The sequence below is a fragment of the Lonchura striata genome, chromosome 9, assembly GCF_046129695.1.
Source record: "Lonchura striata isolate bLonStr1 chromosome 9, bLonStr1.mat, whole genome shotgun sequence".
Classification (NCBI taxonomy): domain Eukaryota; kingdom Metazoa; phylum Chordata; class Aves; order Passeriformes; family Estrildidae; genus Lonchura; species Lonchura striata.
In genome coordinates, this window is record NC_134611.1 from 14,552,237 (window position 1) to 14,575,209 (window position 22,973).

General features: G+C 51.6%; 1 protein-coding gene across 15 annotated transcripts in view; it reads right to left on the bottom strand.

Moving 5' to 3' along the window:
- Nucleotides 1–4,303: 4,303 nt before the first annotated feature.
- Nucleotides 4,304–22,973, bottom strand: part of PTPRF (protein tyrosine phosphatase receptor type F) — a 375,435-nt gene continuing 356,765 nt past the window's right edge. For all 15 annotated transcript variants that reach the window (XM_077785383.1, XM_021528150.2, XM_021528106.2 and 12 more), the window contains 11 exons: nucleotides 22,742–22,865; nucleotides 20,614–20,789; nucleotides 14,598–14,717; nucleotides 13,375–13,529; nucleotides 11,819–12,104; nucleotides 10,044–10,222; nucleotides 7,500–7,626; nucleotides 7,151–7,276; nucleotides 6,390–6,544; nucleotides 6,122–6,257; nucleotides 4,304–5,986 (listed from right to left, as the gene is read on the bottom strand). In XM_077785383.1, coding sequence (XP_077641509.1) covers nucleotides 5,918–5,986; nucleotides 6,122–6,257; nucleotides 6,390–6,544; nucleotides 7,151–7,276; nucleotides 7,500–7,626; nucleotides 10,044–10,222; nucleotides 11,819–12,104; nucleotides 13,375–13,529; nucleotides 14,598–14,717; nucleotides 20,614–20,789; nucleotides 22,742–22,865 — 1,653 coding nt within the window. In that variant the 3' untranslated portion in view covers nucleotides 4,304–5,917. The remainder of the gene's footprint in view (nucleotides 5,987–6,121; nucleotides 6,258–6,389; nucleotides 6,545–7,150; nucleotides 7,277–7,499; nucleotides 7,627–10,043; nucleotides 10,223–11,818; nucleotides 12,105–13,374; nucleotides 13,530–14,597; nucleotides 14,718–20,613; nucleotides 20,790–22,741; nucleotides 22,866–22,973) is intronic.

A 22,973-nucleotide genomic window follows, 5' to 3' on the forward strand; every position in this document is an offset into this window, starting at 1 on the left:
AATTCGCCGGCCGGCAGGGGCTGGCCGGCGAATCAGGAGGCCGGGCGCGGGGCGGTTGCTAGGCAGGCGGGACCAGGCAGTTGCCAGGGAGCGTCGGAGCGGGGCCGCGCCGGGCCGCCCTCAGCCCGCGCAGGCACGGCGGGGGCAGCGTCCCGGTCCCGCCCGCATCCCGCCCGCATCCCGCCCGCATCCCACCGCTCCCCTCCTGCATCCCACCGCTCCCCTCCTGCATCCCGCCCGCATCCCGCCCGCATCCCACCGCTCCCCTCCTGCATCCCGTCCGCATCCCGCCCGCATCCCACCGCTCCCCTCCTGCATCCCACCCACTCCCCGCCACCGGGCCCGGGGGGTGCCGCCGGGTGAAACTGATCCCTGTCCAGCGGGCGCTCGGTGGAGCTAACCCCGGGTTCGTGGGCGCCGCAGTGAGCGGGTGAGTTTCGGGCGCGGAGCGGTGACACACAGCAAGCGTGTGCCAGCCGAGCACATGAACCCCGCTAATTACACTCCTACAGTTTCCGTGTGTAAACAAAGCCAGAGTAGAATTTGATACTTCGCAAACGCTTGGCAGCGCAGGCAGACTGAGGCTGGAGCAGCAGCAGGCCCGGCCCACGCCAGGGCGCTTGGCCAGCGCAGCCCGGGCATTAGAAACGCGGAGAAGCGGCGCTGCAGCCAGCGGATGTTGCCAATAATCCGCCACCGTTCGTGTCGGGGACTGGCACCTGACAGCACGGCTTTAGCTGCAAATGCCTTTGAGTGTGTACAGGGCCGAGTGCTTAACAAACCCCGCCTAGGGACACTGACCTCTCCTTGGCTGGGACTGGCTGCGATTTTCAGACTCTGCTGTGCTAAATGCATTCTAAATCTCTAAGTGCCAGGGAGCAACCTTGAAAGTAAGCACAACACACCTGAAAAAGCTCATAGCTATCCTCAGAGACCACACTTGGTCCCTCATGCCTAAATAAAACCTTAATTTCACCCTGTTTCTCCTAAATACGTGTTTCTTTTGCTGTCATGCTACAGGCAGGCAGCAGCCCAGAAAGGCCTGACAAAACACCACTCCAACACAGGTTTTCCCTGTCTGCTGTCTCCCTGACCTGCTCCGATCCTGAATTGCTGGGTATACACAGACCAAACCCCCAAAGTGAATTACAGCACCAGCAGGTACGACACACAGTCTCCTATAAAAAGTCAAACAACTGTCAGGTAACAGTTTTGAGACAAATTGCATTTCTAGCCTTTCTGGTGGCTTGGCAGCTGCACTTGTCATCCTTTAGTCAAGAAACACCAACTTTCTATTACCATAGACTCACAGAATGGTTTGAGTTGCAAAAGACCTTGAAGATTATCTTGTTCCATACTCCTGCACTGGACAGGGATACTTTCCACTAGACCAGGTTGCTCAAAGTCCCATCCAACCTTGCCTGGAACATTTCCAGGGATGAGGCATCCTTAAGTTCTCTGGGCAATCTGTTTCAGTGCCTAAACACCCTTGTAGGGAAGAGTTTCTTCCTTACATCTAATCTAATCCTTCCTTCTTCTGAGTTCAAAGCCATTCCCCCTTGTCCTATCACTACAGGCCCTTGTGAAAAATCCTGCTCCAATTCCATCCTTCGGCACAGGAAATTGTGTAAGATCTCCCCAGAGCCTTCACTTTTCCAGGCTGAGCAGCCCCAGCTCTCTCAGCCTGTGTTTGGGTTCCCAGAGCTGGACACAGTGCTCCAGGTGGGGTCTCAAAAGGGCAGAATCACCTCCCTTTCCCTGCTGCCCTCAGGAGACACAAGTCAGCCTTTTCAAGATGACAAGTGGCAGAATGTTCCTGTGAGCAGAAATGTGTAGGCACGGAAGCTCAATAACCTGTAATTGTTACTGGAGACTGAGATTGCTTATTATAAGTGGCAAAAGGACAACTATGAACTTTTAATTGGGAGGATCAGTATTGTTCCTGCCCTCAGAAATGAACAGGTCAAACAGGAAAAAAAGGAGAAAAGAGGGGAAAAAAAGTCACTCTAAACTAAGAAAAGTAACAAATGAAAATGGCAATTTTGCTGAGGACAAGAAATTCCAAGGACTGTGGGGGAAGAAGTTGCCAAGCTACTGTGCATTCTGCTCAGATTTTTTCAGTGTTACAGCTATTTCTTTTTCCTTATTTAACAATTATTTTGCCTTTGAAAAACATTTAAAGCAATGGTATCCCAAAGGAATAGCGCTTGGTCAGGATGTTATTTGGAGTAGCTGATCATTAAAGGTCTCCTCTAACTCAAACTACTCCATGATCCTGTGAGTTAATATCACTAGGAGGCAAGCCAAGCTTGGGCAGTGCCTGCACAGCTCCTGCTACAAGCATCAATGGTATGCATAAAAAATATGAAAATAGAAAGGGCAGAAGGGCACCTCAGTGCCCAGAAATTCACCTTTGATTGGCTGCCATTTAGCTGCTGTCCCACCTGCCAAACTGTGGCTTTTACAGAGGTGCTTATCTGAAGCTGCATCGGGGCTACCTGGTAAAACTAAGGAATGGAAAATTTTTACCAGGGAAAAAAAAAAAAACAGCAATAATAGCCCAGCTCCATTGCTCAGTGCAAATATGGTTGGTCCGTTTGAGACTCTAAATAGAAGAAGCTGAAGTGTCTTACAGCACAATCTCCAGACAATTCCCTTCAGATCTGGAGCACAGTGTGCTACTGAAACCAGAGGGTGGGAAAAGTCTCAAGCTGATACCAGAGAAAATGAGGCAAAAAAAATAAAGCCAGCTGTGGTAAATCCTTTCTAGCTGGGAAAAGCTGATCAGTGCAGCTCAGGAATGTCAGTACCAAGCCCTGGGAGGAAGCAGGGTGGCTCTGCCTGGAGTGTGGCACCAGCTGTAGTGCTGGCTCAGAGGGCAGATCAGGCTGGCATTGCTGTTTATCCACCATGCACCATGGTTTTTTATTCCCCTTTTATTTTAATAAACATGTTATTCTTTGTACATTCCATGCTGAAGTTCTTCACCCTTTCTTTTGCCTCCTTGTGCTTCCACTCAGTCCACAGACAAGCCCACAGGTGGGGAATGAAGTGCAAAGTGTTCCTGGACAAGGAGAAAGGAGGTCCATGCTCATGTGCATATATGTAAGTGTTATGGCAACTTCTGGTGAGAATGTCTGCATTCAAGGCTGTACATAGACTAAGGCTTTGTGCTGCTCATGTGGCAATGGCTGGTGGCAGAGCTCAGTGAGTGGCAGAAGCACTGTCACCATCTGTAGTTTGGCAGCACAGCCCGAGCACTGCTGCTGCAGCACAGGCAGGTGCTCAGTGCCCATCTCCCCGCTGGCTGGCTGCTGACAGTGAGCGTGGTGCCCTTCCTCCCCAGACACACCGTGTGTGAGCAGGTGTTCCCTTGGCTGTGCCACTCTGCCACCCTGGGCCCTGACAGTGATGACAAGCATCCCCTGCCAGCAACACTGGCATGTGCCCACACACACAGCAAAGCAGTGTAGTAAGAATGAGCCAGGCAAGGGGAAGACATTTCTGCATCTGGCACCTACGTAGGAACTGGGCTGGGCTGGCAGGGAACACTGTGTGTGACCGAGCTCCAGTGGTCTCTAAGCAATCACTATGGTGCCCATAGCCACACTCATCAGAACGCCATGCACTCCCACCCACCGTGGACATGCTGGCCAGGGTACATCTGGCTCCCTTGGGAAGGATGGAAATACCATGGGGCCCTGATCCATGTGGTTCTGCCCCTTGCAGTGGCTTTCCCCGCACACACCTGTGCTGTGTGCAGGTGCTGATGTCTCCAGGAGCAGACACTTTTTGCTTTGCGGTGCACACATGGGCAGGGCTGGCCTGGGCTGTCCACACAGAGCAGGCAGGGCTGCCAGCCTGGGCAGGGGTTTCACACCTGAACAAAGGAGTGCTGCTCTGCAGTCAGGGGCCATGTGACAGCTTTACTGCTGAGCACTGAGTACACGACTGTGCTCAGTGCTATAGAGCAGTGTTATTGCAATGTCCAGGAGGTTGGCAACGATTGGTATTGCCACCAAAACCATCACCACTGACCCCTCTCTTTCCTGCATGTCTAGCCAGCCAGTGTACTCTCATACAACTGTAGGTGGGAAGGAGGCGAGCACACACATGCACAAAGGGAATTGTCACAGAAAGTCTCCAAGCTCCCTGTGGGCACAGGGTCCCTGAAGAAAGTGCGACACACTCATGGCTGGGATATACCTGTGGGAAAAACCTGCCCCAGGCTGAGGAGTGTACCCACTGCCAAAGGATTCTATGGCCTCTGCTTATTGCAGAAGAAACAGACAGGAAAGCCAGCTTGTATGAAACCCAATTATTCAAATTTATTAACATCAAGAATTATGCAATGATGCTGTAGATTTTTTTTTATTAACAAATAGAAAACAGACTGTATACAACAGTGACCCCTACAGCACTATGCATCCACAAGGTAAAAATGAATGTGTCCTCCAACATCACCAACCCTGGATTGCTGATTTCAACGTAGCTTGGATTCTTAACATTCGGAATACATGTGATAATACAATTAGATACCCTTCCACCACCTTTATTCATAACTCAATGCACTCAAAAGTGGGCTGCTCACTCCCCATCTTTAGTGCAAGCATGATATAATAAGGAGTATTAATATATAGTACCATTAAATTAAGTCCAGTAGTCTTGCCACATTGGTTCATTAGAACATCCTGAAGTAGCGGAAAGTACAATATTCTAGTGACTCTTAACATTTGCAGGATAGCAGAAATCATAGATACACCCAACCTCTGAAGCCATGTGTACTCCCCTCCCCTTCCCTTCCCTGCAGTACCCTGCTTCCAAAGTGAGATGGTCCAGCTCTGCTGTGGATCAGCTGGGCTTGTGCTCCTTGCCTTTGTCAATGCTCTGACGTGCTCCACTGGTGAGAGGTGACGGGATGGTGCTTGCACGCACAGAACCGTGGGTTTAACACAAAGGGCCATGTCTTGCTCTTTCCATCCCCTCCCTGGGGAACTGTGGGACCCCCTCACTACTCCTTCCCCCTTTCCAGCAAGACACACAAAAAGAGGTTCCAATGCCTGGAGCCCGGGATTTCGGGTCTCTCACAAACAAGGTGACGACAACTCACGTCATATCAGAATCTGCCAATACACACAGTCACTGGATTGGTTGAACACGTATTGTAATATGACTGAACAGTTTCCAGCTGACAAAGGGACGCTTCTCTGGCGACCCCATATGCCCTCCCAAACCCAAACCTACTAAGGAAATAATGGGGGTGGGGAGAAGACTAAAAAAATAATTGGTAGCTTAGGTCCAGTTCCATGAAATTTCATATTCTACAGAAGATTAAAAAGCCTATGGGGAATGGAGATGGGCAGGAACCACAAGCCAGCTGCTGCAAATTACCAAGGAAGCTGCACTAAAATGGGCAGAACCAGCAGTGACTGGGCTGAAATAAACACAGGGCAGTAAAAAATGTAAAAGCAAAAGGAAATTAAAAAACAAAACCCAACTCCCAAAGGTTTGGCGGGTCCAGTTCTGCTTGGGCAAAACATTAAGACTTGCAAAAAATAAAAAATAAAGAGAGAGAAGATTATAAAAACCACTATTAACTATTTTACATGTTTAAAAAAAAGGATCCCATTCCACCCACCTAAAGCCTTGCTGTGAAATGCAGTCGGCATGAGAGAGGGTGAGAGATGCACATGAGCAGAAATTCAGCCAGAGACTGGAAATGCTTTTGGAGTCGGATTCCCTCATTTGGCGCTGGGGCTAAGTTCCTAAATGCCGTGGTCAAAACTGGTTGGCGTGGAGGTCTGCTGCCTGGGCAGTGCCTCCACCTGTACAGAAGGACTGAGGAATGGGCGGCTCTGGCTCAGAGAGACCCATCTCCACTCCTAGACATCCCCACCGCGACTGGAGGAAAGCACTGTTACGTTGCATAGTGGTCGAAGCTGCCAAGGTACTCCAGTGCGGCTCTGTAGCACAGCTGGTACTGGTCCTGCAAGGCAGCAACGAGGGAAACATGAGCAGTGGGGACACAAGGACAGTGGGCTGTAGGGTCCAACACCCACAGACTTCAGGCCCCTCCCTTCTCCCACAGATCTCCACTGCCATGAACAGGAGGGGAGCTCACCTCTGTCTGCACCATGGCTGGTCGCTGTGTCCGCAAGGTCTTCACCATCTGGAACATGTCCACCACGCCCTCGTAGCGCATCCTCTCCAGCACAATGCTGAGTGTGATGAACACGCCAGTGCGCCCAACCCCAGCACTGCACAGGGAGCAAGAGGGGCCACTGTAAGTCCTGCCAGCCCCAGAAAGGCTCTGCAGAGCTCCTAGGAGTGCTGCAAGCTGCTCCTGGAGCACAGGGACCTGTTCACTGGGGTGAGGCTGCAGTCCTTACCTGCAGTGCACTGTGATGGGCCCATCCTGCCCGAACTGCTCCTTGGTCTTGTGCACCTGCCCAATGAAGTCAATGAAACCCTCTCCTGTCTTTGGCACTCCCTGCTCAGGCCAGTCTGTGAACTGGAACTGGCGGATGGTCCGTGACTGGCCGTCCTGCAGGGAGAGGGGCGTTAGATGTGAACCATCAGTGAGGGCCTGATCTCACTCCCCTCAGTGCTGGTGCTCTGACCTGCTCTCAGACCCCCTGAACCAGGCCAGGTGAGAAGGTGCACAGGCCACAGATGAGCCCGGGCAGATAATTTGCTGCATGTTTGGGACCTGTCTCTGTTCTCCCATGTTCACCCCAGCGTAGCTCAGTGTAGCTGAGCTGGGCTTTGGACCCCTACAGGGTCCATGGGTCAGTGTTTGGGGCCCAGCTCCAGCCTAGAATCATTTTTACTGTAACACAAGGGCCCTGTGCCCAGTCAGATGCTGCACACATGCACTGTGTTAAATGCTTGCTCAAGTGAGCAGCACAGGCAAGGCAGGGTCTGGTGCTGACAGGGATCCCTGAGCTGTTCATGGGGCTGACACAGCTGGCAGGGCAGGACCTGTGAAGAGAGGAGCAGAACGTGGTGGGCAGCAGCCCTTTCTGCCTGCAGTGCAAGGCAGCATTTGCTTTCCCGTTTCTCCAGGAGCTGTTGCGTACCCCCTTGACTGGCCTGGGTAGGGCAGAGGCATGAGAGGCAGAGGAGCTGGGGAGCCAGCAGATGCACTCACCCTGGCATCCGTCACCTTGAACTCCCGGAGGATGTACTGTGGCATGTTGTACTCTGCCATGGGGTCCACCACAAAGTACTGGTACCGGGCAGAGCGCTCTGCAGGCCAGTACTGATGGCACTTCTCCTGTGGATGAGGAGAGCAGGTTAAGACATCAGCACTGACAAGCTGCTGCTCCTTCCTCCCGCTCCCTGGGCACCTATGTGGTTCTGGGGCCACAGGGTCAGCTACCACACAGTGGGGGGCTCACCCAGAGCGAGTGGTGCCAAACACAGCCTGGGGTGAGCCAAGAGCGTGTGCCCACAGACAGCAGCCCACAGCCCCCTTCTCCCCACAGCAGGACTCGTACCCGGCCCATCTCACGCAGCTTTGTCAACATCACCACAATGGTGGAGTCGTGCTCCCAGAGCATCCGCCAGAAATCCTCCGTGGTCTCGGCCAGTGGTCCCTGCGTGGCGATGTAGGCCTTCTGCTGCCTGTGACAAACATAGTGGTGCTCAGAGCAGCTCCTCAGAGATGGGCAGCAGCTGCTTCTGGGGGCTGCTGGGCTGGGTGAGCTGGAGGCAGGGCCCCATGGTACCAGGGAGCAAGTCTGACAACCCAGCTGTAGGAAGAACCATGGGCTCTGGGAGAGAGGTGAGCCGGTCCAGCACTTATCTTCTAAGCGCTCCCCCAGACACAGTGAGCATGACATGGAGGATCCAGAAAAGCTCTTAGTCCTTGCTAGGGTGACGGTATCCCCAGCCCAGCCTCTTGCTGCTTCTTGTCTCCAGTGCTGCTGTTGCACTGAGAGCCCTCTTGGCACCCAGGCCCCCACTAGCAGGCTGCCAGCACCCACCTGGGCTGGAAGGAAAGTGTGCTTGGGGATGATCCCAGCAGCAACCCTGTGTTCCTGCACTTTTACTCTCTGCAGTACCCACAGTCCTTCCCACTGCATGGAAAAACACAGAGCAGCTGATCCAGGTCACCTGGATTACACACTCCAGACAGTAACAAGGGCACTGTGGAAACCATGAATAGAGTTTTATCTGCTTTTCTAAAAGCTTCAGATTTGTTCTTGGTTGCACTGCCAACCAGAGCACCTCTCCTAATTTTCTGTGCAACCTGCCCCAGAGTAGCCCCCACCCTGAAGAAAGCCCCTTGGTGCTTTGGACTCGGCTCTGGCACGCCGGTACCGCGGCTCCCTGTGCTCCAGCCTGGCACAGCAGAGCCCGGGCTGGCTCCACCACTGCGCGGCGCTGGAGCCCGCGGGACCGGGGCCGGCTTCTTCCCTCCTGCTTTCCTCCCTCCGTTCTGCCTGCATCCCTCTGCTGGTGCTAAATTAATGAACGTGCTGCAGGGCAGCTGAAACGTGCGGGATGCAGACAGGGGCTGCTTCAAGGTGGATTTATAACACATCGTAAAAAACAGGGAATGGGGATGCAGAACGAAGTGAAAAAGCTAATAAAGATGCAGCATCAGTGATACTGCAGGACCTTGGGCCAACTGATTTCTTTAGGCAACTAGAAGAATGCTGGTTCAAAGGAAGGGATGGGAAGAGATAACAGAACTTGGGGATAGGGTAAGTAGCACATGAAACGGTACCACCTGCTGTGATGGCAGTCCTCTCTGTCCCTCTGTAGCATCACCAAGAGGCAAAGCCAGTGTTGTTCTCCATCAGCTCTGGAGCCAGGACAGTGGCTGCATCCATCTGTCAGACTCAGGCTGCAGCCAGGCAGCCGCCTTAATGACTGGTGGTGGATGGCTCTGTGCCACACAAGCAGGATGTAGTGGAGGTTCCCTCTGCTCCGTGACAGCTTTTCTCCAGCCCCTTCATTCCTCCCCATTACTCAGTCCCACCCTGAAGGAGCCTGGGTTATTTCAGTTTTCCTGTGTTGGGATGCTCTCACAGCTCCTTTTGCTCTTTGTCTACTCTTACCTCCATGCAGCCCTTCTCCCTGGGAACTCTTGCTGTGCTCAGCTGCTGGAGCAGCGACAAGGCACGGGCTGCTGGCCTTGCTGCACCTACATTTGTTCCCTTTGGCAGTGCCTTTTTCATCTGGGAGGTTACCAGCACAAAAGAGGCAGGTGGGCAAAGCCAAGCTGGAAGGGACCTGTGCCACATCTATCATTGCATCCCGCGCTCCAGCACTGATGATGGTGCATGTGAGGGATGACCTTACAAGAGACGGTGCACAGACAGATGACACGAACAGGCCTTTTATGTGAATCATTGTGATTTGGTTTGGATTATTGTCTAGGGGTTGGTTGGGAAAGGGATGTGGCCACTGGGCTGTTCTCTCCAGGTATTTTGCATCTGAGAATGAGACGTCAACAGACAGATACAGAAAACTTAAGCATTACTGCCCCACTAGATCTTAATTTGTGCTTTCTGAACTGTGTTCTGGAGAGAGTAGCCTGGTGATGGGCTTCCCAGTGTCCAGCACCAGCCCTGCCTGAGGATCCAGACTCTTCCCAAAATCAAGACATGAACAAACCTTGAGCTGCTCCCTGGATCAGCTGCTCAGTGGAAGCACACTCCTAACTCTAGTTGCTACAGCAGGGAGGCAGGTCTGAGTTAAGTACTGTAGATATAAAACACAAGCCAAGGGATGCCTACCAGAATATCCTATAAAAACCTCCCCAGGAGCCAACACAGCCTGCCACTCCAGCCATGTGGGCATCTGTCTACTGCAACACAAGCCAGCCTGGCAGCGCTCACTCACAGGCAGTCTTCACATATTGTAACTACACACTGCAGTGTCTGAGAAAATGGAAATAGATAAAACGCAGCAAAGTGGTCCCTGGCCCACCTCAGGCAGTCAGGACCAGTCCCTGGGAAAGAAAAGGCAGCTTTGCCTGGGTTTCCAATAAGGCAGGACAAGCTGGCAGAGCCACCCAAGGTAATTCTCACCTGTAGCCGTCTATGAAGCTGGCATTGATGTAATCAGAGCCCTCGACACCCCGGATGGGCTGCAGGCAGACTCTTGTCAGCTCATACGGCATGATGTTCACGAGGCGGTTCTTGAATTTGTTGCATGGGAGGTTGGCACTGATGAAACGTGAGGTATGTGCTTTAGAATTGGCCAGCATCTGAAAGAGGAGGAGACACATCAGATCCCTGCTGGGAATGCAGCAGTCTGGGGCAGAATCGGGATCCTGGCACTAGTCAGGTAGTGCAGTGGAGGCCCAAAGCAGCTCTCTGACACACAGAAGCTTTGTACCTCTCTGAGCCAGAGGTGTATGCTTGGTGGTGGCAGGGAAGCAAAGCTTTTCCTCTTCCAACAATGTCTTGCTATTTACTTCTCACCCCAGAAGAACCCAAGAAAATGTGAGAATTGTGACAGTTTTAGGTAAAGAAGATCTGTTTTGGGTTGCTGTGAGACATTTTATGGCTCTCTTTGAGTCTTGTAAACTGGAGTCACGGTAAATGTGTTACTTAGAATCAAACAGAAGTCACTCTTCCCCCCCCCAGCTTTTTTTTTTTTTTTTAAAATTTTCCTTCCCCAAAAGACTGCCTCCAGCGTCTCCAGAACCATCCTTCTCACTATGAGTGGCAACTTGACCTCAGCAGAGGATCTCTGCAGGGGGACAGGGTTGCTCTCTGGGGAGCAGTGCAGCCATGGGATGCCCTCCCATATCCTGCTCCCCAGGGTTTCCCATGCAGTGGACACTGCCAGGGCAAAGAGAGGGGCAATTTCATTACTGTTCTCAAGTGACCTTTGGAGAAATGGAAGGAAAGTAAAATTTTGTCTTTCTTACAACAGAATTGCTTGAGTTGAGCATAATTCTGTGGCTCTCCTGAGGAGTTTTTCAGTGTGACCACGAGACACTCAGGCAGCATGTTTTACTGTCCCAACCCCAGGATACCACAAGCTCTGATAACCACACAACAGAGCTTCTCAACTATTCCCAGTTTACATGGAAATTCAATATTTTTCCTCTCCTGCTCCTCTGTCACTTGGAGGTAATCTCCAGGGTGAAGGTGTACTGCTGCAGTTCATTTCACAGCCTGCATGGTCTGCTGCCTCCCTGCATGAGCTATATTCCTCTGCAAGAGTTCACTGGACTAATGCACCTCATCTGAGAATATGGGCACTTAACAGAGCTCACTTCAGCTCCAAGGTTGTAATAAATATCTGCAGCTGGCATATACAGATACAGGCAGAAAAATGTGGGCTTGGCTTCTTAAAAATGGTGCGCCTTAAAAACACTGCCTTCCCCAATTCTAGACAGTGAGGCTTGGTGTTGAGGTGGTTAAAAGATTACAGAGCTCAGCATTGAAGAAATGAGACCAGAAATGTCTCACATATTTAAATTGGAGCTGTTTCCAGACAAGTTGTTCACAGTAACATCAATTATCACTAACATGATATGCATCTGATTTCAGATGCAGCTCCTGCCGCACAGTGAACCTAGAGCAGAATGTGCTGCTGGGAACTGCACATCCATCTGCCTTTTATATCATCCCCAGAAGCTGACGATCCAGGGGGGACCATGGCCGACACAAGCTTTACAATTCAAATGTATTTTAAATCACTGCCTACCTGCTTTAGAAACACACAAAAGAATACCTGTCTGTAATGATCCATAGCCCACTTCTCCCAACCCCTGGACGAGCGGCCCATGGAGTTCTGTGGGCAGAGACAGGGCACGAGAGAAGTGGGGTGCTGGGGCTCTGCCACCAACCTTGAATTCCAGCTCCATTTCAGTAACGCTCTCGCCTGGTGGCACCTGGGTCAGCTTCTGGATGTGGGCGAAGAGGTTGCGCGCGGGCACCTCGGTATTGCCGCACGTGGCGGCCTCCAGCAAGGCCTCGTGGATGAAGATGTACTGGTCCTCTGTCTGCACCATGTAGTTGCGCTGGGAGCGCATGCACGTCACGTGGCCGTAGATGTCCACGGTCTTCTCGTGCTTCATCCGCTCCAGCATGGCGTCGATGACAATGAAGCAGCCGGTTCGGCCCACGCCAGCACTGCAGGAGCAGAGCACACGCTCTGAGATGACACGGTCTCCTACAGATGTCACACAAGCTCTAACAGTGCTTAAGAGTCACCCAGACTTAGGGCACACAAAAGGGGAGTAAAGGTTGCTCTCTATGAGCAAAGCTTCGGACAGGAAGTGACAGGAGGAGCGAGGGAGAAGCACTGGAGAATGTGAGAGGTTCCTCAGCCTTTCTGCTGCCCCCCTTTCACTGCTGGAGTGGAAACTACATGGTGTCACCCTGCTGATCCCTGAGGTGGCTGGCAGCCCCTCCACAAGTGAAGGAGAAATGTGCTTAACAGGCAGGAGAGTGACAGCACATGTGTGTATGAAGTCAGAAGACATGAAGAGCAGGCTGGGCCCTAACATCAGTGAAGTCTGTAATTTCCAGCCTGCTTGTCCCCTAACCTGGATCACTGTTTCCTCACCCATAAAACAAGCACGGCCAGCCTGAGAGGGGAAGCAAAAAGCTGAGGTTATGCACGACTGTGCTGAGCCTTCGCTCAAGCACCAAATGCCTTTCCACACCTGTTGGATGGGCAGTAGCAAACCTCAAGCTACTCAAGAGAGCACCCTGAAAACAACAGATACACTTTTGTGACACGTAAACACAGAAATAGAGAGCTAGACATTCCCTCATTTATGGTGCAAGTCATATCCTTAACAGGGCTTTAATATTGCTTGTTTGTGTGTTAATTATACCCCACTACCATCTGAAACAGCATGAAAGAAGAGCATTAAACACTGCTGGTAAGGCGTATGCTGAAACAGCAATGATGGAGTGGTTTGTTCAGTAACAGTCCCCTCTTGGCTGCTACAAATAAATCTTGGCTGTGTAAGATGCTGAGCCTTGGTAGACTAATATTTTGCCTTAAGAGTTGCTGTTCTACCCCATGAAAGAGTGTGGCTGTAAATACTGCATATGAATGTTTGTAGAGGTCACTGCATGCATTTCTGTCAGTGATGTGCATCTGAAGGTACCACCCACTTACGCTGGGCACAGATAATTTAATTTTTAAATGGCACTTGCAGTTTTACAGGAAAATATGTTTTCTGAGGCTCTCCATGTAGCAGTGCTGTTTAATCTTATACAGCAGTATAACAGAAATGCCACCACTGCATTACCACTGCTGGGCCTGTTCTGCTGCCAGCCAAGCATGCAGTGCAGGTTATGCTACCATGAAAGTTTTCCTACAAGAAGGGGAGACTCGACTTTCAGACAGGTTAAAGCTCCTGCAGCCAGAAGGCAAACACAGTCCTACCTGCAATGCACAACCATGGGCCCAGCATCTGTTGGGTTACAGGCCTTGACCCGTCGCAGGAAAGCGAGGATTGGGGTGGGGTATTCTGGGACCCCGTGATCAGGCCAAGCCATGAACTGGAACTGTCTCAGCTCTGTCTTCTCATTGGAGCCATTCTGTCAAAGACAAAGAGGAATTGTTTTGCATGAGAACATCCCATCCCAGTGCAGGAACCCACTGATAGGGCAACAACAGCCACAGGCTCGCAAAGCTCTGTGTGATGAAGCATCTACTGGGCTTTCACCAGTGAAAATCTGGAGGAAAAACACAGGTTTACTGCAAAGCTCCTATACATACAGATGCTCTGTATAAAGGCAGTTTTATAGACAACAGAGCATCTTTGTTGGAGCAGATGGCAGGGAAGGTGAAAGACTTTTCTGCAGAGCACAGGTTCATACTGTATACTCATTGCACGTTCAGGGAAAATGGGCACTGGGCATGGAAGGACTACAGCAGCCAGTTCCCTCCCTGCTCCTCTGCATTGTGATGTCCCTGGGCAGGGTGATCTGCAGGTCAGCAGACCATGCAGGCTGTGACTGCAAACTGCCCTGCTCTTCTCTGGGCTTGGCTGAGTGATCTATGCAGCAAGCAGTAGGACTGCCTGGGTGATGCTGGGGCCTTCCTGAGGCATGAGTGTGTCCCCCTTGAGCACTGGGCTCCTGGCCCAGACTCAGTCATGCACAGAAGCACTTGCTGCAAAGCCTGTCTGCATTGACATGCTGCTGCTGGCACTGCCCCCAGGGATTTCCAAACACTAATGAGGAATGCAGCAGGCAGGAGAAAAGGTTTTATGCTCATGTCAGAAACAGCCCCTCCATTTGCATTATTAGTGACAGGAGTGATAAAAATTCACTGCTTCCCATGTTGTTCCTCTAATGGGAGGACAGCTGCTACCTGTACACTCACCAGAGGCAAGAACAGCCCTGCTCTGGGGCTCATTGCAGAAAGTGCACAGAAGAGCATCAAGTATCCTGGCCAAAGTCCAGTGGTGGCCAGATGCACAAGCTGTAGCTGATCCCCTACTGCCATCCATCTGTGAAACATGGCTCATGTGTGGACTGGTCACATGCCTGGCCAAGCCAGGTACAGCCAGTGGCCACTGCCTGTGGGCCATGGAGCACCCTGCAGCACTGGGAAGCATCTCTGCAATACATGAAGCAGTGACAGCCCAGCCAGTCCCGTACCTTGTACAGCGCAAAGGTGCGGACGGTGTAGGTCGCCAGCTCGACTGTGTCCAGCAGGACCACCTGGATCATCCCATAGGTTTCTGTACCCCGGCTCGGCCAGTACTGGTCACACTTTACCTGCAGGGAGGTGAGAAAAATGGGTCAGTGATTGGCTGCTGGCTGGGGCATCTGGGATGAGAACAGGGCTCTGCCCTTCAAAGAGTAAAGACAGAAATGAGTCATTGGTGGGGGCGGGGAGGGTGTGCTTTAAAATCCAGATTTCTTTCCCCCAGTGTCCCAATCCCCAGCAAAAAGGCAGCACCTGCTGGATCCATTTCCATAAGACTCAGAATCACAAGAATATTCTGAGCTAAAGGGACCCCCAAGGATTATCAAGTCCAACTCTCAAGTGAATAGCCCATATGGGAATTGGAACCACTTTTGGTGTTATTAGCACCATGCCCCGACCAATTGAGCTGATCTCAGTGAGTGGCTACTTGGGTAAAGAGGGATTTTCCTTTTTCCCTGGAGCCATGGGTGGAAGTGGTGAAGGGGGCCAGGCTACCAGACAGAGCAGCAAGAGCAACACCAGATGCCAAGACAGTGAGCAGCAATTCCTAGCAGTGATTTGTGCCTGCTGTAGTTCTTCTCTGCCTCCTGTTTGGTGAGATTGGGAATCTTGGGAATCTTTTCCTGAACCACCCCCTGCCTGAGCTCTACCTAGATGAAGCAGAAGTGGGCAGCTGTGGGATGATGGGAGAAGAGCTAGTGCAGCAGGGAAGAGGAAATGGTGGTTTCTGTGGGCACCGCTCGACTCAAAGAGCAGCTGAGGTGAATGAGATGCAGTCTGTATCCTCACCAGCTCCCAGCTATGCCAGCCTGGCATCTTTGACCCACAGCTGTGGCAGGACAGAGCTGAGTCCAGCACAGTACCCAGCAACAGGCATTACCTTTCCCATAACATCTATAGTCTCCAGGGTGCCCCTGCCAGCATGGCCTTGGGCACAAACCACCCTTGAAGACAGGTGGGACACAGCCCATGCCAAGGCTCCAGCCTGGATGCTGTGTCCACCCTCTCTGCACTGCTGTAGGCTTGAGTGCATTGACCATCACTAAGCAACACCAACCTGCCCCTGTGGCAGGTGGCACATCCCTGAAAATCTACATTTCCCAGGTGTTTCAAAATGTCTCTGCAAGAACAGATGGCAGCTTAGACACACACACATCTTGTTCTCCCTCTGCAAGAAGACACAGATTGAGGCCAAACTGTCCCTTCAGCCCCCTCCTGCAGGCAGCACTGTCCCATCGTGAAAACACTGCTGCTCCCTAGAAACCTCCTGCCTTGCTTCATCCTTATCACCCCCTTCCAACTCTGCAGCCAGAGTGCTTTGAGCTACTGGTCACAGCTTTTGCTGCATCCCACTTGGCAGGCAGCCTAGCACATCCCCAGGGGCCCATCCCTCTGCCCCCTTCACCTCCCTGCACATCACTCCCTGCTCACACGCTGCTGCTCTCCTCCTCCTCTTCACAGTTCAATGTTTGCAAACTACTCCGCCTTTTTTTTTTCCCTGAAGCTCCCTATTTAATTGGCACCCTGAGCATCCCTGTTTCATCTGGTACCTGGCTCCCTCACCCTGCAGAGCCACAGTGCCTGGCTGACTTCATTCCCACCCATGTGTGCCACACCAAAAATGGTTTCCCACCCTAGGAGAGAGGAGTGAATGGAAGATCATCTGTGCTTGTCAAGGAATAGTAAACTTAATTATTAGCAGAATGTGTTTACAGGGGAATGTGTGGGAAGGGAAACAATAAGCTTAATTAGGAATCAATGAAGTCCTGCCTTTTAATTGAAACCACTTGCAGCAAGGTGGGGCTTGTGAGAGCTAAGAGCCCTCATCCTGCACTCTGGCTCTGGAGTGCAGCAATCTGGAGTCGGAGGGATGCATCTCTCCCTGCTTTTTGGGTTCTGCTCACTGTAAGGCCTGCCCTGGCAGAAGTGCCTGGAGTAAGGCTGCTTCATGGGGTACTGCAGGTGCCTGTGCAAGCAGAACGGCTCTGCTGCCTCCTGCCCAGGGTCTCCTGCTGCTTGGACTGCTGTGCTGCCTTGGATCTATGGCAACATGGCAGGCCCTGCACTAATCTCAGGATTCCTCTTCCTCACTTGGCACAGAGCATTTGATGCTGTCAGCACCAGCAACTTGGAGGTCACAAATATTATTTCACAGCTGAACTGATCCCATCCTCATGAGTGGATGGCAGCTGCAGGCTATCTCCATGAGGTCTGAGTTTGTCTTGCCTGGCTTGGGGATGATGTGACCCTCTCTAAGGGAAAGGAGAGCAGCATAGCATCCTGCAAATGCTGGGGACAGCTGCTTGCTGTGTTTTGCAGGGGATGTTTCAGGGGAACAGCACAGCCTGTCCCTGTGCCTGAGCCTACACCTCAGGGACAGCAGTCCCCTCCTGCCACCCACATGCTGCAGGGCTGTGTACTCAAGCACAAAGCAAACTTCAGAGGAGTTTCCTGTGTGGGATAATAGCAATGCCTGGGATGGTAATTGAAAATTATTTATTCATGACCAGATAAGAGTCAGTCACATTTTCTGCCAAATTTACCCATAATGTTTATGCCCCATTTTCAAGCTCTGTAAATTTTATGCTGAAGCCGATGCACTGTGGCACTAAAGCAGATAAGAGATGTTTTCTTCTGGCAGTGCTTGTTTCTCATTAACTTAAGGAGCACAGTAATGTCCTGAACAGCCATTTATTGCAGCTTTGTTGAGTGGCTCCTGTTCCTCCCCTTTGATGCCCTGAGCCCAAGAGCAGCCGGGCACCTCTCTTCAGCTTGAGAGCTGTGCTCTGCCCCTGGCCCAGCTCACAGACTCCAGATGGCACTGCTGTCAGCAAAAAGGCTGGAGTGTCATGTGGCTGCCAGGCTTCTCTTCCCCAGGGCCCTTGAGCACCAGCCTCTTAACATCCCCTCCTGGGGATATGAAATGCCAGGGGGGATCACACTCCGGAGATGGCTGCTTGGTGCTCTGGGTTGGAACAGAACAATCCAAGGCATTGCTGTAGGAGACTCAGCTCTGCCAGGCTCCAGGGGATAGCCCAGGGTAGGAGAAATCCTGCTTTAATACCTCTCTCCTGGCAACACAGCCCGGCAGGGACGCACCACGCTCACAGCTTCGGGAAAGCTAATCTACAATGTGTGTTTCTGAACTGCCACCAAATGATTCTGAAACTGATTGTAAAGCTTTGAAGGCAGCTAAATTGCACAATCCAGCCATTTCTATCCTTTATGTGCTTCTCACTTTGTGAAAACATGAAAAAGGGAGGATGATTTAGACCATCAAGCCAGCTAAAATTGCAGACCATAAAAGCTGATGCTCTTTAAAGATTTTTTTTCCCCTCTGCAGCTCAGGAATCCTTTAAAGCAGAGTCACCCCCACAGGGCTGCCAAGCTGCTGCTGGTCCCGGCTGGCTTATCACAGCAGTGCCGAGGGTGACCTGGGGAGCTCGCCTGGAAAGGCAGCAGAGCCTGCTCTGCACTGGGCAGCTCGCCATGAGGCCTTGCCCACCCCAGGCTCTGCAGCTGGACACTCCTGTGCCTGTGCCAAAGCGCCTGGGCAAGGGGACTGTCAAGCAAGGTCACCCTTGGGTAATGCTGTGATGCCATGTGACTGCCTGGAGCAGCGTTGTCCCACAGCAGTGTGAGCATCAGCAGGCAACAATGCTGCAGGAACCCAAGGGGTTACAGCAGATGAAGTTTGAAGTCTCTGGAGCAGAATGAACTGCAGAATAGTGACTCATGCTGAAAGTTTGGAGCAATGGGCAACGACTGGGATTAGGATCTTCACTGGTCCCAAAAAGGTGTGCTCCCAAGAGAGCTCTACCCCTCACCAAAAGGGCATGAGGAAAAGCAGAGCAGGAAGGTGGCTAAAATCAATCTTGCCTTGGAAGATCATGAAAAAGACAAAAAGAACTCAGAGAGAAAATAATCTCTTGGAAGTCCACATCTCAGCTCCCCACCAGGGCCCTGCTGTGAGGGAATGCCCTGAGACACCTTCAGGGTACAGCAAACACATGCAGGGAAGTCTTTGCTGTGTATCACTGGTTCAACTCAGGAGTGACCAGGTTTCTCCACTGCCTCTCCTGGCAACCTGCCTCTCCCATAGTGCCAGAGAAAACTGCCCACTTCTCATTAGTGCTGGGGATGTGCCAAAGAGGCAGCAGGACACAGGCAGGCAGTGCCAGGGAGCAAATGCAGGGGTCTGGGTCTGGTCAGGTCAGCCTGGAGCCCCTGGGCAGTCTGCCCAATCAGACAGGCTGCCTGAGATTCTCTGAGGGCTCTGGTCACCTCCTGTCCATAACAAGGATTCAATGTCACTAAAAGCCAGACCAAATGCACTGTGTTTTGGACAGGATGATTCGATGGGGTGTGCTGGGGGGAGATAATGTACAGCTCAGCAGCACAGACATTTCAGGCAAAGACAAGTCCCTCTGGGGTCAGAGGAAACCTGTTATCTTCAAGAAACATGCACCTTGGAGTGCCTTGCCATAACTAAGAAGCCTCTAAGTTAAGTGAGTCAAGATTCCAGGCAAGAATTTATTTGGCAACCCAGAAGGGCTTTTCCCCGTTCTTCAAATATATGCTCCATCATTGAAATGTGAAGGCACAAAAAAGTCCCCATATAACCCTTAGCTGCACAGTGCAGTTGAACAGAAGCTTCTGATCTTGCTTAGCCTGTGTGCCAAGCCCTGAGCCAGAGGGCAGGTCAGAATCATTTCCCTGCCTGTTTGGGCTGTGTGGGTGACAGTGGCCATTGGACAGAACAGGCAGGGCCCTGCAGCAGGAAGCACAGTGCAAAGCAGGGGCTGGATCTCTAGAGACAGCTCATCTTCAAGGAATGCTCTTTCTTCCCTGCAGGCTGTAGGGCATTTGAAGATGCCAGGAAACCCATCAACAATGCCTGTTTTTTGCACATTAGGGAAAGCAGATCTGTTTTGCCATTGGTGACTGGGGGTTCCAGACACTTCCTCCCAGTCAGGGTGGGCTGGGACACCCCTGTGAGCATTTTGGTGCTAAAGCTTTGAAAAGGAGGAAGAGCATGCAGGCAAAAGTTTTAACTAAACCGAAACTTGACCATTTCTTCTCAAGAATGAGCTTATTGGGCTAAAAATAATCAGTGCTTCACAGCTTGAGTGCACAAGCCCCTTCTGCTGTTGGCATGGCAACACTAAAATATTCTGCTAGTACAAATGCTCACCGCTACAATTTTACTTTTAGGGACAAACTGAATCATGAGAGGCAGAAGCTACCTCATCCTTGGGCAGGTTTTGCCCAAAGGGTGCACCTGGGCACAGGAGCACTTGGTCTCAGCTTACAAACTCCTGCTTCAGGGGCTGAGTAAGAACTTCTGTCACGAAAACTGTATCATCTGCAGTGAGGGCTCCCACTCCTTCTCCAGCTCATGCCTTCCCCATGGTCTGCAGGCAGCTTTGCGTTTATTACATCAGAATATCTAATCCTGGCAGTGTAAGCTGATAATTTATACATGTTGTCATTGGACAAGGCACAAATTAGTCTTGTTATTGCAATGAGACCCTTGTCAGCCATTTCCCTGCATCGCCAGAAATGCCACGGCTGCTGGATGCTGCTGGTCCCACCCAACTACTGCAGCTTCTCAGCTTCTGGGGTGGTCCACACTCTCCATCTCAGAGCTCTCCTTCCTCCCTTTGAGGTGAGTGATGTGGGCAGGAAAGGATGGGTATGCTGCATGCAGACATGCAGGCAAAACAGAGCTAAACAAGCAGACCAGCAATAGAAGGTTTTGCCACCCTTTTGCCCCACAGGGATATGCTAACAAGGTATTTGTTGCTGGGCTGCATGAAGCAGTGAGCCACATCACTGGAACTGCCCCTCCCTGGGTGCCCTTATGCCTTATGCTGTGAAGTGCTCCCATTCCTGTGAAATGCTCCCATTCCTCCTTTCTTCCCCCCCAACAGCTCCAGAAAAGGGAGAAAGCACACACTGTACCCTGGACTTCTCCTCCAGCCTGGTCATCATGACTATAGTTGCTGTTCTCTGTTCCCACACCATCCTCCAGAAGTCGCTGAGGGTTTCTGGCAGCGGTCCCTGCGTGGCGATGTAGGCGTTCTGCTTCCGATACCCATCGATGTAATTGGCATTGATGTAATCACTGCCTGGGACCCCTGTGGAGGAGAAAGAGGGCAAGAGTTACTGAGGTAAGCCCACAACCCTGTACCTACTGCTCTGCTGACCCACAGGCAGGAGAAGAGACTGGCATGTTCACAAGGTTCTTGACAAATCTCTTTTATGGGGTGATATCAGGATCTCTCCCAGGGATCCTGAAAAGGACAGGGATGGTGCCTGAAAAAGAACCCTTTGTAACTCCCACATTAATGCAACAAGCAGGCAACACCAAAGCAGAGAGACAGCTGCCACATGCACACAAAGGAAAATTCACAGGCAGGAATATTAAGGAGCTCATTCGGCCCCAAGCAACTGACTGAAGTAATTGTCTTAAATTCACCAGCAATTTGTTATTGTCCTACAGCACCTTTTAAAAATGAGGCTCCTTTATTAGCTTGTCTCTGTTAGCAAGGGATGTCAGGCAGGGATGTCCTCCCATCTTTCCTACAGGAACAACTATTCCCAAGGAGCCAGAGATCTTCCTCCATTGAAACCCTTCAGTGTGAGACCCCCTCTGATGCCTGCTGGCAGAGGCTGCTCCAGCCCTCACAAGGCCTCCACCACCTTAAGGAAAGGAATTTTTTGTAAAGGCATTTAAAATGCAAATACACAGTTACTAAAATAAATTCGGCAAAGCAGAGGCCTGAGGCTGCTTCCAAACCCTGCTCAGCATGGGCTGCCCAGGCTGCAGGGATAGAAGGCAGCAGGAATCTCATTGTCTCCCCAGGGGAGAGCATCTGCATTTCATTAGAGAAAGGAAATTCAGCTGGGGGTCACCCCTCGTCCTTTTGTCCTGGGGAAAATTCTACAGCTCTATTCTCCAGGTCTCAGCAGTCTCCAGCAGACACAAAGTGCTGGCAGCGCTGGGGGAGTGGCAGCAGCTGGAGTGCAGCGCTTGGCTCCCTTGGCATGGGCGGCACGGACCTGGCAGGGTGCTTCGGGAACAGTTCCCAGGAAGGCACAGACACTACTTACAGAAACTGAGTCAGGCTGGAAAACAGGGATTCCCCCATGTGCTCACCCCACAGCTGTCTGCAAGGGTTTGCCCATGAGCAGACATGCCAGGCCTTCTCATAGCTGCTGCTGCTTAGCAGGGCTTGCTGTGAGGGACTGTTTGGCCCCCTTTCCTGCTCTTGAAGAGGATGAGTAGTGCATTACCATTACAAAAGGCTTTTCCATCTCCCAGAAAAGGATGCCAGTGACTGTAGGGCCACCTGTGTTCGAAGCCAGGCCCCAGTTCCTTGCCCAAGCAGGATGCATTGAATTAGCTGTATCTTCCTCATCCTCCATCAGTGGGCTCAAATCTGGGTGAGCAGAGCTGGGTGCTGGTTTATAAAACAAGGGGAATGGGTGTGCTTGGGCTCCAGCTCTTCTGTGTGCAAAAGGACTAGAAACATGCATTAGCCCAAACTCCAGGGATGTGGGGCTGGTTCTTGGAGTCATGGAGGTCAGTGCTATGAATACCAGGGCCTGATGCTCCCATGGAGGACAGGGATGTATGGAGTCTGATGTCCTAGGTGAAGGAGCAACCCTCATCCTGTGCCGCTCTGGGCACAGAGTTGGGACCATATATTGACAAGTCTCAGAGAAAGATACTGGCCCTACAATTGTGTTGGGACAGAGGGTGACAATGGCACCAATAGTGCCATGTTGCACCACGTATCAAGGAAGGCAGCTGAAGTCACACAGAGAGGAGAGTGGGAGAGGAGGCTGCTAGGACAGACATGTTTGAAGCCAGCGGTACTAAGAAGCAGCCACACAGAACACACTGCCTTGAGGACACTGGGAAAGCTCTACAGTGCCCCTTCTCTTCTGGCCAGCCAGAACACACATTTGATCATGCTGATGCTTGGTGTTTGTCCATGCTTGATTTAGAACACAGAAATAGGTGGTCTCCTTGCTACAGTCAAGTTCAGCTGCTTGATGGGGTGCCCAGTCCAGTTACTCTTACCATCGATGGAAGTCAGGATGACACGTGAGTGGTCGTAGGCTATCACATTTGCATAGCGGTTTTTAGGTTTATTCACTTCCAGGTTGGAGTTCTCCCAGGTGAACTGCTGCCCAGGATCAATGGACTGTGGAGAGAAAGAGAAGGAAGGAATTGGTGGTAGTTCCAGCACACTGGAGTGCTGCAGCAGATGGGTTTCAGTCAGGAAATCTGCATTGCCCTGCACACCTCTCCC